General features: G+C 40.7%; 1 protein-coding gene across 2 annotated transcripts in view; it reads left to right on the forward strand.

Moving 5' to 3' along the window:
• Nucleotides 1-19979, forward strand: part of LOC138583631 (intermembrane lipid transfer protein VPS13B-like) — a 320195-nt gene extending 300216 nt beyond the window's left edge. For both annotated transcript variants that reach the window (XM_069655550.1, XM_069655551.1), the window contains exons 52-68: nucleotides 1541-1748; nucleotides 3286-3474; nucleotides 4258-4404; nucleotides 5698-5984; nucleotides 6656-6783; nucleotides 7179-7375; nucleotides 8361-8479; nucleotides 9166-9616; nucleotides 10091-10252; nucleotides 10766-10994; nucleotides 12289-12465; nucleotides 13350-13520; nucleotides 13959-14135; nucleotides 15806-15908; nucleotides 18057-18225; nucleotides 18336-18416; nucleotides 18963-19979. In XM_069655550.1, coding sequence (XP_069511651.1) covers nucleotides 1541-1748; nucleotides 3286-3474; nucleotides 4258-4404; nucleotides 5698-5984; nucleotides 6656-6783; nucleotides 7179-7375; nucleotides 8361-8479; nucleotides 9166-9616; nucleotides 10091-10252; nucleotides 10766-10994; nucleotides 12289-12465; nucleotides 13350-13520; nucleotides 13959-14135; nucleotides 15806-15908; nucleotides 18057-18225; nucleotides 18336-18416; nucleotides 18963-19211 — 3244 coding nt within the window. In that variant the 3' untranslated portion in view covers nucleotides 19212-19979. The remainder of the gene's footprint in view (nucleotides 1-1540; nucleotides 1749-3285; nucleotides 3475-4257; nucleotides 4405-5697; nucleotides 5985-6655; nucleotides 6784-7178; nucleotides 7376-8360; nucleotides 8480-9165; nucleotides 9617-10090; nucleotides 10253-10765; nucleotides 10995-12288; nucleotides 12466-13349; nucleotides 13521-13958; nucleotides 14136-15805; nucleotides 15909-18056; nucleotides 18226-18335; nucleotides 18417-18962) is intronic.
• Nucleotides 19980-20019: the final 40 nt, after the last annotated feature.

Consider the following 20019-nt stretch of genomic DNA (forward strand, 5'->3'; position numbering starts at 1 on the left):
GATTGGTGGTAAAATGGTTGTGTGTTTCCCTTTGTCTGTGTCTCATCATGTGAGTTACCAGATGCCTTGTCAACTGTTCTCTATATCTGTTTGTATTGGATAACTTGTTTGCCGGCCCTTTCTTTGTAAGTATAAGCTTAGCCTCAATGACATTCAGTGTGTTAGTTGTCTGCATATTGTAACAGTTTACTTATATATGACACTATTAAATGCCTGTTTAGGGCTGCATGCTACTCTATATTTGGCAGTGTGTAAAACATGTCCATAGCCCAATTACAAGAGCAGACCAGATACTACCTACATCCTTATTTAAGTGATTGAGCATAAGTGTTTTATTTTATTATGTTTTATTATGTGTCTAGGGTGAAGTGTGTACAGTTCATGTACCCATAGCCTTTTCACGGGGGTCTCAACGACAAACAAGCACAGAGCAGAACTGGATAGAGCAGTGTTTTGCAAGGCAGGGGCGGACTGACGTCGGTTTGCGATGACCGCGTCAGCTGATCACCGCTGGATCAGCTGTCAGTCGTCTTTAACAGCTGTTTGTGTCTGCAGACATGTGCTTTGTATTAATTCTAATAAAACACACAGTAACAGTGTTTTCTGTCTGTATCCTGTTACCTGTTTAACAAACACGTGTACTGCTAAGAATCATATACGCACCTTTTTAATTTGCACAGGTGATGATTTTATTTAGGCTATTCACTATTTGTTTTTGTAATTAGCCTATTGATAATATGATTGCGAATTATCATCATCATCATTATTATTATTTTGTAAACCCTAATACTTTTATGGAGTCTTATAAACTATTGAAGTTATTTAGTAGTCTAAAACTTTCAGGTGAAATCACGTTATGCTGATCAAACCCGTCGCTCGTTTATCATCACCACTCATGTGACTTAAAGGATAAAGTGTCACCTCCTGACAGAAAGACTCTCCTGCTCTCTCTGAATTTAATTTCATTCATAATAAAAGTTAACAGATAAAAATAACTGATCATACCTAGAGAGCTTTTTTCATATAAAATGAATAGAAATGAATTTATTTTTGCTACTTTGATGTTCAGATCAGCAATTAACAGATTTTTAGTTACATAGCGACTCAAAAAGCAGATCAAATAGTCAAATATACTCTCTATAGTCGGTTTCAAGGCAACATTAAAATACTCTTATGGCTATGAGCTATGAAGATTAAGGCATTGCAACGACGCTGCTGCCGAATCTTGCGTTTCCATGGCACCAATTTTTTTGGGCTGAGCTGGGTTAGAGTTCAGGGCTGTTTTTTAGTACCAGTCCGTCCCTGGTGCAAGGCATCAACACTGTTTACATGTTTACTTCCTAGAAGGTCCACTTCTCCTTAACATGTATGGATCATTTTACTGTAAAGATCAAAGGACTCTGGGTTTGGTCATTACAACATAGTGTTGTTAAGATTTATTAATCAGTGTCTATATCGTCATATGCTGTCCATCTACCAATGGATCACTGTAGTACAATCTGCAATATGAGTACTACAATAATATGTTTCCTCCAAACAGGTCAGTGCTGGAGCCCCTTGCCCAGTGGGATAGCCCCATGCAGGTCAAGTTATCCTGTTGGAAGTCTGGCCTGAACACTCTGCTGGTAGAGCTGCTACCCTGGTCCCTACTGGCCAACCACTCCCAATGGGACCTGTGGCTTTTTGAGGGAGAGACCATTGTGTTACAGATACCAGCTGGCAAAGTCATTGTACCACCAAACTTCAAGGTATAGTGCCATCTGCAGTATATGTTACCCCAAAGAGACAGTCCAATACCAATGTCATACCAATGTCCTCTAGACTCCATGCTTTAAGTTTGTAAAGTAGACTATGTGTTAAAAACCTGTGGTCACCTGAAGTTGTCAGAGTATCTTTCTCAAAATCTTCTCCCTCCAAAGCCGCGGAAGACAATGGTCTGTACTACCAAGCACAATTTGGGATTTGCGAGTTAACTTTAGGTCGACTTTAACCAAGGCTTTTCATGGCTACAACAGCGTTTCACTTTATGCCATGGAAACTTATGCTGCTCAATTCAACTGCTCTGCAGCAACTTATATTCAGGATAACAGATCAGTAACAGACCATTTTGTCAGCCATCACCACAAAAAAACTCTGGGAAACTAGCTTATTCACAATGAATTAGCCATGGGTGTAGATATTTTAGCTTTGATCACTTGGAGTTTGCCATCCCTTTGCTTCTCTTCAGCGCCACCCTCTCAACCAAATATGGAAAATTCTAGCTCTAAAAATGCTGAACACAAGGCTTCATATACACAGTCAAGAAACAAGCGGATGATGCCACAGTGGCTACTTACATTATTTATACAGTCTATGCAATGCATCAATGTTAACTTCCAAAGCCATCAGGTCAGGTCATGCCATTATTGATTCTGAAAGACATCAGTAGACTATATATTTTAGTCACAATCTACAATGATTTTCCTATTGCTCTGAAGAAGAGCTTTGTTTTTCAATCAAGAACTGGAAGTCTGTCTTTTTGAAATCAGCCCTTTCCTCATTTCAGTTTTGACTAATAAATACAAAACCTGAGATCATTCACCAGAGGTGCATTACAACAATATTCCCTTTTTAAGTCTTATTTTGTAGCCAAGTTCTGTCACCGTATATTGTAGGCATGTCTTCACACTGGCCTCTGAGATCACAAGGAGAGGTCTGCACATGGTTTTCCCCGTCTGGAACATAACACATAGCAACACATATTTTATAAGTGAATATAATAAGTCCAAAGCCAGGGTACCAAAAAAAACAAATAAAGCATTTTTTCTGTAGCACCCTGTTATTGTCATGCATGACAAGACAAGAGAAGACTTGCTCTCTGCCGTGACTGGTTCAGAGTTGATCAGTTTTACGTGGGAAAGCTTGTGTGTGATGCCATGTTTTATAATGTTGCAGAGCAAGATAAACAATCAAAGTGCCACTCAAGCATATATGGGGCATGTTAATCATATTGTCCTAAAAAAGCCAACAGAATTGTAAGTGATATACTTGTCAGTTCCAGGACAATTGAAATGCAATGTAGGATACATGGACATTGTAGGGAACATTGTGCTTAAGGTTGGTAATGAAGCCACAGTTGACCCTGCATGTGACAATTTCCTAAATGCAAGCAAATGCAGTCAATTTTGTCTGACATGACTGACAATGCTTTGTTTTCTTCCTAATTATCCAACTGACGCTGCCCAAATCCATCCTCTCATTGTTTCTTCTTTCCCCCTTCATGCCAACTTGCCCCCCATCATTCAGGAAGCCTTTCAGATCGGTGTCTATTGGGCCCACACAAACACCGTCCACAAGTCTACAGCACTGAAATTAGTGCACGACGTGACTTCTCCTCGATGGAAGGAGGGATTAGGCTCCGAGGTGGTCACTCTAGATGAGGAGGGATACATAGAGGCTGACATCACACTGGGAGCATTCCCTGGCAAACAAAAGGTGAGGAAAGCAACAGTCAAACTTGAAAGCTTTTACAACTTACAGTTAGCAATGCCCAATAAATGTCAATGGATATATGGCACTGTATACCAAACAAGCAAAAGTGAAGCAATTTGTTCTGCTCTCAGAAGCAGTCTGGTAACATAAGGCTTTAAGTAAAATGGCAGATATATATTAGAAAGTATTTTACACATTGTGGTAAAATTATTAAATGACATAATTAGTTTCAGCAGTTTGAGACGAAATTATGAGATGGGCCCCTGATAAACAAAGTGTATGTACAAACTGTATAAGAAAAAAGAAAGCATTAGATATTATATATAGATTGTTTAAATATTCTAAAAGGCATACTTAAAGTGAACTGAGCACACTCTGAGCACACAGCATTTGAGTGATGAAATCACTTCATATTGTTACCTGTAATAAGCATTAGTTAATAGATAATAAGTTCATGTAACTCCTTATAAAATGCTATTTAACAACTTGTTAACAGTTTAAAGACTGCTGTTATAGACGGTTCTTATTTATAATGTACCTTTAATACACTTTTTTGGTATATTAAAATCAACACATACTTTATTAGGCATTTACAAGCAGTTAATTTGCACCTCTAAACAGTTAAATGTGCTTTTTGCAGGTAACAGATTCTAAGTGTTTTTCTTTTCTTTTAACATATTATTGTGTATTTAACTACTGCACCAACTTCATTACCATGCTTCTCACCACCTGAGGCTTTTTAAGTATTCAAAGCTGATAACTTGGTGTCTGTTGTTCCCTCTGTAGCTGTGTCAGTTCTGCGTGTCATCTGTGGTGAGACACGGCATTCAGATCCTACAGATCGAAGACAAAACAATTCTTGTCAACAATACCCCTCACATGATACAATACAGGCCTCTGATGACAGACCATGCGCTGGGAATTGATGACCAGGTAATTTCTCTGAATCAAGTCCTGTTATTAGACTACCTCAGTAGTTAGACTCAAAGAAAGTTTCACAAGAGCACAGATGATCTCTTCTTTGACTTCATGAAATAATGTAAATCACTTCAACTTGGGTTATTTATGGACTTGGTAATATGTGAAATTCATAAATACTGTATCTTTTTGTATATGTTTTTCTCCTCCTGACAACTCCTTGCATTTGCAAAGTACTAGAGCATGTGTGAAGTTTCAGGCTATACAAGGATAATATTTCATACATAACAACACCTGCCCATTCTCTAAGCCCCCCCACCACACACCCCCACACACACACACACAGTGTTTTTTTCTCCAGCTCTCTATAAAACTTGAAACACTGTAAATCCTGGGACCATAGCTTCCTTCCTTCAGTGCTACCTCATAACCATATGGCCTGTGTGTGTGTGTGTGTGTGTGTGTGTGTGTGTGTGTGTGTGTGTGGTGTGTGTGGTGTGTGTGTGTCTGTCTGTCTGTCTGTCTGTCTGTCTGTCTGTCTGTCTGTGTTTCCATACATGTGTATGGCTCTGCATCTAGCCTGTCCTGCAACAGTTTTTGAAGCTTCACACATACAGTATATTCCCTATTCACGTTACTCACACTAAACACATACACATACACATTGCTCTGTTGTAGTAAGCCATTTTCCATCAGATCATATTGCTCCCCCTCCTCCCCTCCCTGTCTCACCATGTGGCAATGGCACTTCATAAGGACATTAGACAAACACCCAGAATTGGATACAGGTTTCCCTTCTCGCTTTCATCTGCTGCTTGTCCCCAAAGAGAGCAACAATGTAATGATGTCATTTAATGAGCCTTCAGATCCTTTTAAAGAAGGATGGCAGGGCTTGCCAGTTGCCACTAATTGACTGAAAAACCTTTAAAAAGAGCTTTAAAAAAACTAAATAGTGGGTGATGGGCTCAACAATAACACAGACCACAAACAAGGCCAGGAATGCCTTTCTTTTGGTCTATTCATCATGCTCAGTGCCTAATCCCTGTAGTCCTCAACTACTCACTGCTCACTGGCTGCTAAACCAGCACAGCAGGGCTTCTCTGCTACCAATTTAGCACTAAGCTCAGTGGGAGAAAGAAAAGAGTACAATAACAGTGTGGTTTTACCATGTATCCTTTGTGCAAATCACTCACGTCTTCTTTGCTCTTTCTTGTCCTTTTTTTCTTGGTTTTCCCCTCTCCTCTTCTCTACACTCCTCTTCTCCTTTCTTTCCATTTTCATCATGTCTACATCATGTCCTCTACTCAGGCCTGTGAGATACCAGAGACAGCAGTGTTCAGCCTTGCTCCCTCTGAAGAATCGTCTCTGGCAAAACCCTGCTCTGTGCCATGTTGGGATCTTCTCCAAACTAACATTCAGGGAAAGGTAGAGTTCCCTCTACCGCTCAGGCACATGCTCTTCAGCTTGTTTCCCAGGCCTGATGTTGGAGTTGGATCATCAGCATGGAGTCTCCCCGCTCCCATCCGACCAGACTTCCTGCGGCAGAGTTTGTCTGTTCCTGGGGAACCAGACTCTTGGGGTGGCCTGAGCAGCAGGTGGGTGGTTAGCTGGCTGTGACAGTCCATTTAGAGCAGGGTACCGAACCCTGCTGGCAAAGGTTTCAAAGCTTAGAGGTACTGTTGCTGCTCACAGCTTGTTAAACTCTGCTGATGAGGCAAAAAGAGAAATGCTCTCAACATTTCCACTGTCAGTCTCTGATTTTCTACTGCAATTGATTCCTCTAGCATATCTCATGTCTTTTCTCTTTTTTCTGTCTCTCTCTTTTTCTTTTCTTGTGTATTTTTGTCCTGATTTTATCCCAGTATAAAGATATTTCATATCACAAAAAAAACACAGGGTATATGGTATGTGCACTACTTAGGCCCATGATAGTATCATATCTTTCTTCACAGATACAGCCTTATCTCATGGTGTCTGGAAATGTTACTGTGCAGTCAAACATAAAAATATACATAAATAGAAACATAAGTATGGTCCTACTCACAGTAATACAAACAGTAATAGCCCCAACTGGCTTCAGTTGGGGCTCTGCCCAGGGATGCACCGTTGAGTTTTGCAAGTGGACATAGCAATAATGTGACGTTTGACATGTTGGTGGGTGTGTGAGCTCCTATCTGTGTGTGGTTAGAAGGGGTCGGGTTAGAAGCTGTCTGTGGACACTTTATTTATGGACTTGTTTACTTATGTTTTTATTTGTGTTTTGCAGATGCATACTACTGACATATCAGGAGCACCTTGGGGTAACATACATCACCCTGAACGAGGACCCCTCTCCTCGAATGCTGATCCACAACAAGTGTCCTGTCCCACTGCTTCTAAAAGAAAATGTCAAAGGTAGGGAACGGTTCTTCCTGACTGGGCTGTATTGATCCGGGCAGTTGTGGCTCAGAGGATACAGCTGGTCATTCACTAATAGGAAGATCAGGGGTTATGCTGATAATGAACCCTAAATTGCTCAAGTGATCTGTGCCTTTGGTGTGTGTCAGATTACATGGTAGACTCTGCTATCACTGAATGAATGTGTGTTATAATGTGTGAATTATGGCATGTTGTGTTAAGAGCCTTTAGTGTTTTGAACCTGAGAATGGCACTATATGATTGCAAAGTATTTAGCTCTCCTGGCTGTACCTCTCATTAAATTTCTTCTCAGTTTATCCCATACTTGTCCAATACTATTATACTATCCATACATAATTTTTTTTTACTATTTCCTTTATTTTCTTTAATAGAAACTACAAGGAGTGAGGTGTACTGCTGTCCTCTGCCAGCTAATTGCTCCCTGCAACATGAGCTCTACCACCACTCTTCCAGTTTCCCCGAATGTAGGCAGAAAGAGATGCTACCCACACTGCTGTTGAAAACCACCTTAGACCACAGCTCCACCGACTGGACTGACCCCATAGATATCAACAGCCCTGGCACCCAGGTAAAAACAAGCATGTAGGCAGCATAAGCTGCAAAGATGTTAATTTTTTGCTCAGGGGCAATAGCATTGAGGGGTTTCCACTGGTACTACAATTGACAGTTAGGTGTCAGAGTTCATCATGCTTTAGATCAAAGGAGAATAGTTTCATCACAGGCTTATAAATACTGTTATTTAATAGACTTACCAGCAAGAGCCAGATACATGTAGAACCGTATAATCCTGTTTTACTTTGACTTGCTTGTATTTTTATGTAGAAAAAGGTCTTTCTTTCTGTATGACAATACCCTGCATCTCCTATGTAATAAAATCAATGTTAAGGTTTCAATGACTACAATGTAACAAGAACACTTGTGGGACTATGTAAAAATATAGGTTTGGTGCACAATTTATATACTTATATACTTTTACCCCCTTCTTTTGCATGCAGCTTTAGTTTGGCTTTAGTTTAACACTTTGTTCCAGTGGTGTGTTTGTGCATGTATGCCAACACAAGTTAGAAAACTAGCCAGCAAATATTTTTGGTTTGGTCAGTTTAATAGTCTGGGATTAGCTAGAAGTCAAGGAGCAGTGTGTGTAATGTTTGGTGTTGTGTCTAGCCAGCTGCAGGTTGAGGTTGAGGCTGTGTATCTCTGGTTACTGTGAGGTCTGAGTCTGACCTCTGTGGTAGGGGTGAGAGGACAAAGGTTGGACTTGTTATGACTGCTGAGCGAAGCCTTCATCGGGGATCTGCTTACTTTCGTCACATGAGGGGCAGATCACTCTGAACCTGGAGTGGTGGAGGTTAAAATAAGACACATGACTGCTCTGAAACACACGCACAAGGGAAAGTGTAGAGAGCACCTCACTGAGCTATGAAACTGTGTAGGGGTAAAGTTACCTCCTCTAAGTTCATTCAAGGTGAAAATGAGCACTCCTACACTCTACATTCAAAGAGTATCAAGGTGTCATATATTTCACCCCTGATGTGTATTCTGTTGCTCCCCAGGTTGTGTTCCTGCCAGGCTTTGGCTGTCTCTACATAGATGTGGAGTATGACAAAGGCACCCTGGTTCTTTCTCTGGCACCAGAGGGCAGCATGGATGCTGTAATCAACCAGCACAACAGGTATGTGTGCACAGGCAGGGGTTTTGAAGTTATTGTTTTCTGCTCCTTTAAGGTTTGATCCATAAGAAATCGTCTGTCTATGTTTATCTTCCATACTCAAGGTATCTTTCATGTGTCTTTTTATTATGTTTTCTACAAATTGCTTTACTGATATAGTTAATAGCGATGTTGTCATGCAGCAGTTGGTACAACGTTCTAAACATCAAGGAACAGGGTTCATTTTCACCACAGGAGGGCAATAAAACCTTGTTTTGTCATGAAGGAAATAAGTACAGTAGAACATGGTATTACAGTTTTATTCCATTACATCAGCAAATTGTTGCTTTGTCATTTTGGCCCTGGAAGTGAAAATAAACATGTTACGCAAATGTAAACAAATGAGATCAATAATCTTTTTTGATGTGCTCTGCTGGTAGGAAAATTTGTGAAACATCAGCAGCACAAGAATGAGGTTCTCTTTATAGTACAGTTCAAATCATCTAAATTATAACTCTATTATAACTAAATATAAAATATATGTCCATATTCAGATGTTTTTCTTACTACAGTAATACACAGCAATATAGAGCAAGCATATGAGCATATGCAATCCCAGACAATTTTTAGACATGCATCAGTGAAAACCATTACAGTCCTTTACTTCGGTATATCCAATATGAACATTATCAATTGCTTTTTTGTTTCAGGTCTTCAAACCTGTCCTTTAGAGTCCTGCTTAGTGAAGCCAGCGTGGTGCTAAGTGATGACATCACCAGTTCCTCGGGTTCAGTGGAGCTGTTGAGACTAACGCTGACCAAGCTGCTCCTCAGCCTGACTCCAGCACCCACCTCCCTGCCTTCGGAGGTTACAGTTGACCCTGGAATGGGCACGGTACCCTTCTTCGCCCTGATGCCTGACAGCTCTCTTATCGAGGTCTACTGCTCCAATCTGCAGGTAGACAACCAGCTTTATAACCGAGCAAGTTTCCACTTTCCTGTGCTGCTGTGCCAGGATCAGAGAGGGGGAGCCGAGCCTGGAGCTCCATGGAGCAGCGATGCCAACCCAACTAAGTCTCCTGAAGCCCTGGAAGAGTTCAAACGCTCTTGTTTCTTGCAGCTGAGGATGGCTCTGGCTGGAGACAGATGTACTGTGGAGGAGGTTGGATTCAATCTTCTGTCTTTGTATTTGAATTTTCTTTGCTGCAGTGTATATGGTGGTGTATATTATTATAGCTTTTTTAAAATTAGATAGTCTCTTTGAAGTCAGACTTCTTTTGCTTGATAGACCTGAACACTGCTGTCACTTTATCAACTTAATACCCAGTGATATAAGTACCAAAGGAAATATGATATCTGGCAAAATGCAATACGTATACATAGCAGCCTCCTCACCAGTCACCTAGCAGCATGCTACCATAAGGTTTTGCTCAGGGACAGCAATAAATATCAGTAAAATATTTGTATTTTCCAGTAAAGCAATCTAACAAAAAATGTTTAATTCTTTTAAGACTGCATTCTTGCACATGTCAGAAAAGCTTAATTCCTTTGGCACTTAAAGGCAGCCCCCACTTAAAGATACAGGTTAATCATTAATCACAAGTTCTCAGAACACTGTTGTGTGCTTTCTCCTCAGGTCACCCTCCAGCTTCAACCTGCCAGAGTCTACCTTGAAGACACTTTTGTCTACTACATTAAAACCCTATTCCACACCTACATCCCTGACAGCAACCTGACATCAGCCACCGTAAAGACCCAGATGAGCAGAGAGCCTGGATCAGCCATCCTCCCTGAACAGGTGCACTACTCATAGATTAGTAGTTTTATTTAGGTATTGATGAGACTAAAAATGTTCTAGTTTTGTCATTATATTATTGCCACAATGATGCCTTTAGGTTTGGTTAGACATACATTAAGCAGCATCCGACCTCATCGTGGTTATCAGCATGTGCATGAATAAGGTCTGCTCAGTTTGGAACAGTATTTAATTAATTACAAAATAAGGTACATTGCTGTTGTTACAAAATTTGTCAAATTGAACAGGTAAATGAAAGGATGCACTTTTAATAATTGAAATGATTAAAGTACGATCATCTCCCTATCCTAATATTATCTCTAGGTTAAATATTACTTTTGACAAGAATTAATGAAAATATGTCACTTGGTTGCTGGTGGAATATTTTTTCCAATAGTTATTCTTGAATTATTCAGCCATTATAAAGTAGTTTTATAGAGCAACTTATTACTGAGCTGGGAATCACAAGATTTTGCAATCATAATAATTATGCTAAAAGTATAACATTTCTTCCAGGTACTTCAATCGGTGCAGGCATTGGTCCACCCTGTGCGGCTGCAGAGGCTTACCATCCAGCCAGTCAACCTGTTGGTCAGCATCCACGCCTCACTGAAGTTGTACATCGCTTCAGACCACACTCCTCTGTCCTTCTCCCTGTTTGAGAGGGGGCCACTGTGCACCACGGCCAGGCAACTTGTCCATGCATTGGCTATGCACTATGCTGCTGGGGCCCTATTCAGAGCTGGTATGTTGTGAATGGAGGAAGGAGCACAACCTTTTTCTTTCTCATATGCCTCATAGTCACCTGCTACCACATTACTCTCACACCGTATAGCAAATGGTCTTTAAGTGTCACACATTGAGACTAGACTGATACTGTTGCATACATCACACCTTTATCCTCAGATCATATGCACTCAGTTCAAGCCAGAATAACAGCAGATATTCAATTTCTTTGTGGTAGATAGTGCAGTAAAATCATCTAGCAACAGGATATAATAATAATATCTGAATCCCTGTAGCCTGAAAAACATTTAGATTCTCTCAGTGTCATATTTGACTCTTCTACTCAGATGATGCATAGGTGAAGAGCGTTCGGGCTAATCTGTAGGTGGTCTCCAGGTCTGTTATCAGACCAATACAGGCTTTGTACTTCTCCTCAAAACATGTCCTGGTTCTGGTACTGATTAGTACTCGGATGTACGGTACGATGATCACACAGGCATAAATCCAGATTTATGAACACGTCTTTGTCCATACACCCTGGTATATGTGTACGTATGTGTATTTTAAAAGCATGACTCAGTCCTGTAAACATCAGCTCCTGTCAGGACTTTACTCTTTACCAAAACCACAACTGGGAGAGCATGTGAAGCAGAAACGACCACTAGGCCCCACTTGAGTTGGTTTCCTACCATTAGAGTCCATCACTCAAGTGCAAATTGACAGAGAATATGAGCAAAGCAGGGTCTGGCCTCTTGAGAAATAGCCATTTGATTTTTGTGATGCAATTGTCAGAGCATAAATATCAATGAGCCGTGCCATCTGAAGGGGACTCTATGGTTGAATGAGAGAGGTGGGATAGTAGGAGGCTGTAAATCTTACAGTGACAGTATGATTTCATGCAAGGAGTGTGTATTTCTCTCTCTCTCTCTGTGTGTGTGTGTGTGTGTGTGTGTGTGTGTGTGTTGTTGAATATGAGAAGATCTCTGTAGAAATAATGTAATGGTAAGCGTATAACCTTGAAGTAACTCTTTGTAAGTGATTTTATGAAAGTATACTCAAGGGGCTTGTATTTGGAAAGTTCCTCCTAAGAGCAGGTGTTCTCAATGTATTTCTTTGAATAAATAGAAAGGAAATAGAAAATGTATCCATCCATGCATTATCTATACCCCTTCAAGGTTTCGGGGGGGGCTAAAGCCGATCCCAGCTGTCAATGGGGGAGAGTGTGGTACAACCTGCACTGATCGCCAGTCAGTCACAGGTCTGACAAAAGTACATGATGCATTATAATAAAAAGTGTTAATTGACTTTCACAGGTTGGGTGGTGGGGTCTTTGGAGATTCTGGGCAGTCCTGCCAGCCTGGTGCGGAGCATCGGTAATGGCGTGTCAGACTTCTTCCGGCTGCCGTATGAGGGTCTCACACGCGGGCCTGGAGCCTTCGTCAGCGGGGTGTCTAGAGGAACCACTTCCTTCGTCAAACATATCTCAAAAGGTAGCACAGATGGCCATTGTGTTTTTCTATATTATATAGCCCAAAAGGGCACACATTTGTTTTTTGTTAGAAAAAAACTAAGCACATCCAATATATAACAAGCACTGCTTCTATTTAGATTGCCATCGTCCAGTGGTGACAAGCAATATATATAATATAATATAATATAATTTGAACTGTGTAATAAACTGTTGTGGCAGACATTGTGTGTGTGACAACATGAATAATTGTTGTGTGGCTCAGTGGTAGAGTCAGTCGTCTTTCAGTCGAAAGGTCGAAGGTTCAATCCCCAGCTCCCTCGGGCTACATGTCGAATTGTCCTTGAACCCCAAATTGCCCCCAGTGGCATAGCCAACGGGTAGGAATGTGATAACTGATTAACAGTTGGGCACTTTACGTAGCAGCCTCTGCCATCAGTGTATGAATGTGTGTGTGAATGGGTGAATGTGATATGTAGTGTAAAAGCAGCTTTGAGTGCTATGTAAGCACAATCAATTTACCATTTACCAATGTCAGAAATTGTATGTATTTTTTTTCCGGACGATGATGATTTGCCTACATCTACAGAGAAATTCCTATTGGATAAATCGGATTCAAGCCAACTGCCAGGCCAGAGATACCTACACACTTTCAAGACAGATAATTACTAAAGAATTAAAAAGTCTGATGGCTGTGGGTACAAAAGGTCTTCTATATCTCTCCGTCCCATAATAACAATAATAATAATAATAATAGTAATGTCCTAAAACATGACTGGAATTTTTTATGGTATAAATAATAAAGTAGTGGGTTAAAAATATATGTCTCTCTCCACTGTCACTGTTTATAATGTCACTGCAAACTCTGAACATGAGTATGTATGAACGTACCGCATTTTTGTTTAGGCACACTGACATCCATCACCAACTTAGCAACAAGCCTGGCGAGGAACATGGACCGCCTGTCTCTGGATGAGGAGCACTATACAAGGCAGGAGGAATGGAGACGCCAGCTACCAGAGAGCCTTGGGGACGGACTGAGGCAGGGACTGTCACGACTTGGCATTAGCCTGTTAGGTATGTGGGAGAGCACTCACACGCACACAGCCCAAAATGCCTCAAATGTAATTCGGTTGAATTATTCAAATCCATTCCTGGTCTCGCAACTCAGTTTTTCACCTTATGCCATTATTCTTCAAGAAATAGTACAAATGGGAGAATCTGTTCAGCCGAGCAAGTTATAAAGTTTTCAAGATATTTGAAAAATATGAAGGGTGGCTATCATATTGTTGGGACTTCATCAAAAATAATTCATTTTTATACTACAGAGCATGAGTTGATTAATGAATTACTTAATTCTACCATCAAGAGCAACTCTTTAGAGGCATTTGTTGTTTTTCCCCCCACTAATGTATTTAAGTTTTTCCTTTTATTTGTCACTTTTCTATCTGTATTATGTAATATTAATTAGGAAATAAAAAAGTAAAAGCAAACGACTTTTCCTTGTTCTTTCAGGAGCAATAGCGGGCATCGTGGACCAGCCCATGCAGAACTTCCAAAGGAGCTGGGAGATGCAAAGCTCAGCTGGTAGCAAGGCCAAAGGGGTCATCTCTGGAGTGGGGAAAGGTATTGTGGGGGTTTTCACCAAGCCCATTGGAGGAGCAGCTGAACTGGTCTCCCAGACAGGATATGGTGAGTTCAGGGAGCTCAAAGATAACAGCATGTTGGAAGAATGATCATGTTTCTCCCTTGTACATCAGTGGATGAAGCTGTGGTGAGGTGATTGAAAAACTGATTTTTAGTTGTGTTCATTATTATAGCCCCCTCCTTCTATTATGTAGGAGAAACAGAAAACTGGGAAATTAAAGCTAAAAAAGCCTAATTCTCATGTGAACAACACAGACATGACTAACCCATTTAAGCTACCAAGTGATGGTATAAGAACTCCTTTTTTATGTGTCATGTCTGGCAACAAGTTCCATAATTGTGAAGGGAAGTTTCCAACACAGAGTACAGGTTCGAAAAGTTTTCTAAAAATGTACATCAACTACATTTGCAAAAGAATCTAAATCTTTACCCTAAGAGACGAAAATGTCTCGCCAATGTAAACTAAAGAGAGATTTGGCCATACAGCAAGGTTACTCTTTGATTGTTGACAAAATCAGAATGGTACCTACCTACTCTACCTTACTCTCAGTACTGTTTCCCTTGCCTTTTTTTCTGCAGCAACTTACATTTCACTACAAGATTTCAAAGAGAAATTTCTCCTTCTTTACTCTTCAACAAAAAGGTTATTCTCTATTTAGATCCATATCTTCATAAGAATTTCCATAATGTTGAACCTATAGTGGAATTCATGTCTATTGGGCATTGTTGCCCATAAGGTTCACATTGCGGCCATAGCAGCCTGTGTTGCAAGTGCTAGCTGAGGCCAGCTACTGGAACACTTTGAAAACGTTTTGCATCTATTGTTCATTAGGACCTCAAAGTACGTCAAAAAGATGTTAAAAGGACAGGGGTTTAAAAACAGTTGAAGTCTCCTTTAGGTTTTTAGAGAGGAGTGGCTCAGATGATGGTGTGTGTTGGCACTAACATATCTTGGATACATCCCACTACATCTCAAGAGGTTCTGTGCTTTATAAAAGCAGTGTCTACCTGGGCTCTAGCTATGATTGTCTGAGCTCAGCAGAACACAAACGCAAACCTAAGCAGATACACACTGATGCTCCTGACTGCACAGAGAGGCACACTGCAAGACAAACCGACCAGCTCACACATCAACACTCACTCTGACAACTAAGTATTCTGAAATTACATGCCGATCAACTGTATTTGTTTGTGTCAAAATTCCATCACAGTCCATCCTATCTGATGAAACATATGGAAATACCTACAAAGACTCAAAAACACCCATTCAGAGTTGAGCAACATTGCAGAGCACTGCCTCAGTGACATCATTAATGGATCTCACTCTGTTCTTTGCGGCTCTACTTTAACTGCTTGGTGACTTCACTCACTGCTGCTGCTGCTCTGCTGACAGCTAGAGTGGAATGTAGGAAAACCACACGCACATGGGTTATGAACTCTCTCAAACATGTACACACAGAGCCATCTCAATCATGTTGGTTTTTTACAAGGATATGTCCATCAATTCATTATAATGCACACTCACATACTAAGAGAAACTCTCTTTGCCAGGAATCAAGAAGTCATTGAGTCTAGCACCTGCCTTGTAAATGTTAATGCACATTGTTTTTACAATTGCATGTATATAATCCACAACACAGTCAAACAAAGGAGGCAAAACTTCCCTGATAATTCAATTACTGACTTTTTGTTTGTCTTTGTGTCTCCTTTAACAGGGATCCTTCATGGAGCAGGACTGTGGCAGCTTCCCAAACAACTGTACCTGCCCACAGAGGAGAAGTCTGCTCATGCCCCAAACAGCCATCTTAAATATGTCTGGTACGACCCTCGGTGCCATCTGCTCTCATCTGCTCTCTGCTCATCTACAGAGTCCTCCCCTCACTGTTGTCTAGCTATTCTTTAGAAAACGGGATATCCTGTCATTTTCTGGGTGGGCTGCATGCATGAATGCAAACGGACACTTTTTTCACCCCGACTTTATGCAGACTTTTTCCTGCCAGCCTCCTTGTAAAATGTCAGGGTGAGCCGATGTGAGAACGCTCACAACAGTGAGCGAGTGAAGGGGGTATGGAGGAGGGGGGGTATTTCAGCGAACATTACGTCTCCCTATGAAAGTTATATCATCGTCATCATAATCATAATCATAATAATAGTACAACAAAACAACTTCAATCTGCTCACCTTGCTTCTCTTGAGTTATTTTTTCCCACACACATAGACCTCTGCTGTAACTGCACACAGCTGCTCTTTGTGATTCTCTCTCCCTGTAGTATCTGCTCTGTTGACATTCATTGTGAGCTGTACATTTTACAAAGTCACCCAAAAAACACATCTCGCATTTTAGATTTTTTCATTGCAATCTTGTTTTTACAGCAGCACGTCAGAACAAACAAAACTGAAGAATGACTACACAGCTGCAATTAAACCCTTTTAAACAGAACAAGGTCAATATTTAACAGAAGATGTTCCACCTAAATCAGTGCATTTACAGGAGGGACGTACCAGCGGGTGTCTCTCTCTCTGTATATGTGTGTGTTTTCTCTGTCATGTGTAGAGATGCTGCTCCAGATATGGTAGAGACAGTGTGAGGGGAGAGTGTCCAGTATACATTTTCCTCCCCTTACTTCTCATCATTTTTGCTTTCTGATTAAAAGAGGTGCAGGGTCATTACTGACAATTTACAAAAGGAAAAGTCTGGAAAGATGTTTGACCTTGATTCCACACATGGTAGCCAGCCTGCCCTCCCTTGCGCTCCCCTAAGCCTTGTTTAAAAGTTTTCTGCCAAAGCGAGCAGCTAGAAATTGTTCCTTTTCTCTGTTTGAGTCTATCCAGAGATGTTTCCCAATGCCATCAGATTGAAGAGAAACACCTTCCTTTCTGTGCTGAAATGGTGGAAGAGTGGGGAGTTTACAAAGGTCCATGCTGCACAAGCAGAAGGTTACCTTCTGGTACTGGATTGTGAAAATATGTCTTGAAGCTCAGTAGTAATGACAGCAATGCATCTTACACTCTGTTTCCAGTATGCTCAACCAGTGAAACATTAAAAAATATTATAACATGTATAAGAGGTCTCCATATCCAGGAGGTTATCAGAGCTGTAGAAAGCTTTTAAGATTTCTGTGACTTGGTTTGGTTTCTATTGCTATAAAACATTGACTTCTTATAGCGTGTTAACCATGAACTGCCAAGAGGAAAGGGCCAAATTTTAGATTTGATATTTCTCTGGGACATTCCTCTTTAGTTGCCATATTCCTAGAGGGTTAGCAGTATGCTGTGCTAGTGTTAGCAGAAGATTAAAATGAGATTAAAATAGATATGATGAGATAATTCTCCCCAGTAGTTTTGTTCATGCTGCTTTGCAGTCAAACTGGTTTCCATCAGGCATCCATCAATTATTTTTACTACTGCAGGTAGCCCAGACACTCCAGGGGTCAGGCTGCTTGAGCAGAGTAACACTGAACAGGACCAATCAGTCCCTACTGTGGCTGTTTAAACATCTGCTCTGCAATTTGAACACCTGCCTTCCAAAATAAACACAGTCAGAGAAACATGAAAGAAAGCTGTAGTCCCTGCATACATACTTCCGAACATCGAACATGTGTGTAATAGGAACCACCCAGGGAACATGTAGAAATGTAAATTACAGGATGCATGCAGACACGTGTGGTTTTGCACATTGTGTGGTCTTATGTTTATAGGAATGTGTATATCTGAAGTTAAAGGGGCCTGTCATAATGTGTGTCTATATTCACACGTAACCCATGCACGCAGGGGAATAATTGCGTATGATGGTTGCCTATCATACAAATGTTGATTTAGCATGACATAGGCCTTATTTCTAAAATTTGATTGTATGTGAAGCAAGAATTGTCCAAGCCTGTCCTTCTAAATCAATAGTGTAGTGTATATGTCATTCCTTGATTCTAAAAGATACATGTCCCTGTTTGCTCTGCTTCCTGACTGCAGGAAGATGCTTCAGTCTCTTGGGCGACCGGAGCTCCACATGGCCCTGGACGTGACAATTGTGAGTGGGTCAGGACAACAGCATGCTGGCTGTCTACTTCTCACCTCTGAGGTGTTGTTTGTGGTCAGCCTCGGTGAGGACACCCAGCAGCAGGCCTTCCCCATCACAGAGGTAACTAGCAAGAGTCAGCAAGAAAAGAATAAGTGCTCTACGTTACATCTCACTTGAGTGAAGAGCTTGTAGGCCAGGTGAAAATAATGTGAAATCTTGTTTTTCTGCAGGTGGAGTGTCAGCAGGAGCCAGGACAGCAGGGCCAGCTTACACTCACCTTACAGCAGCAGACAGTAGTCAGCGACACAGAGGTGAGACAATAGAGCTGCAAAGAGGTCACATGGTACAATTCTATACCATTGTTGAAAAGAAGAAGAATTAAACAGTGTTGATTTTAAACACTGCTATACACTGGCAGTGCATTTTGTACCATTACCAGATACAGAGGGAGACATTTTCAATATTTTTTTAAAGGCAAGACAATATACATGTCTAAAACGTATTTGATTCCTGTGGAATGAATGTCAACTGATTTTTTTTATTTACAGTTTACTCATGTGCCAAGATGACTTGACATGTCTACATGGAATTGTGCACAAATATTGTTATAAGTCGTAGCCATGTCACTCAAAATGGGCCGTGCTATTTCTCTTGGAGTAGTAGCATGCCCCCTACTAAGATGCAGTAGCCTTTTCTCAAGTTTAGGATGAACTACGCTGCTGTCGTGTTTGGCTGGCATGATAACAGATACAGAACACTCCATGTGTCCTTGATGAGACATGATTAGACACCACCTGCAGCAAATTTAACTTCAGTAGGACTAGTGTTTTGGTAATCATCTGTCTGATCTCCCTCAGGGTGACGGTGTTCGTGAACGTCTGTCAGAGCAACAGTATCAACGGCTGGTGGATTACGTGATGCGGGCCTCCCAGTTTCTTTCCCCCTCTGCTTCCTCTCTCCAGCTGCAGCCCCCGGTGACACTCGCCAATCCCCCACCCTCTGTCACCAAGTCTTACCGCTACCTAGTGGATCCCGCCTTCTCCAAGGTTTTTGTCAGCAAGTTCACCATGGTGAAGAATAAAGCCTTACATATCGGATTCCACTGAAACACTCCAACTATAAATAAGCCTTAAAAAATCTTGAGATCCCCTATATTTTGGTTACAAAAAGACCCATTTATGCAAAAATATATCTGTTAAGGTAAAATAAGATTTATTTTAATAAAACAATCCATCAAGAGAAATCTTTGAAATTGTTTTGGAAATTTATATTTTTTAAGGTTACAACAAATTCATCACACAGACAGAGAAAATCAGTAGGACTGTATAATCAGTTGATCATGGTAACTTGTGTTTATAACAAATTCAGAGACTGTAGTAGTTCAAGAAATTCCTAAACCAAAAAGTTGTCAACTTTATCCATCTTGGACCAACAGTGTGTCTGTTCTCTTTCAACTTCAAATCAGGGCTGAGTCAGTGTGACACCTCTTTGGTGTTGCATTCAGAAATACACAGTGCTCCGCTAACCAGAGTCACTAAGACACGTTACATTTCTAGCAAAACAGCCTGTAGTATCTCTATCTGCAGTGAAAGCTCTTAGTTTACATTCTCCTTTTAGTGACTGTCTTGTGCCAATATTAAGTGCAATAATACAAGTTGATGGACACTATAGATACCAGCTGTCAACCAAAATGTTTTTATAAATGGTGTATCATACTTGTTCGACAATAACACTGTTCTTTGTAACCCTATGTCGAAGTCAAGCCTTTGTGATGACGCAAACATGTTTGCCTTTTATATTGTTGTAGCATTGAGCTCTATGTAAGATTTAAGTCGAATGCCTTGAATGTATGTTAATGGGTAATATATTAATGAAGAAACATTTTAATAAAAAATACAAAAAATATGAAGTGTT

Source organism: Semicossyphus pulcher, unplaced genomic scaffold, assembly GCF_022749685.1.
Source record: "Semicossyphus pulcher isolate SPU_LCO1_2020_fin unplaced genomic scaffold, fSemPul1.0.p SCAF_9, whole genome shotgun sequence".
Taxonomy (NCBI): Eukaryota; Metazoa; Chordata; class Actinopteri; order Labriformes; family Labridae; genus Semicossyphus; species Semicossyphus pulcher.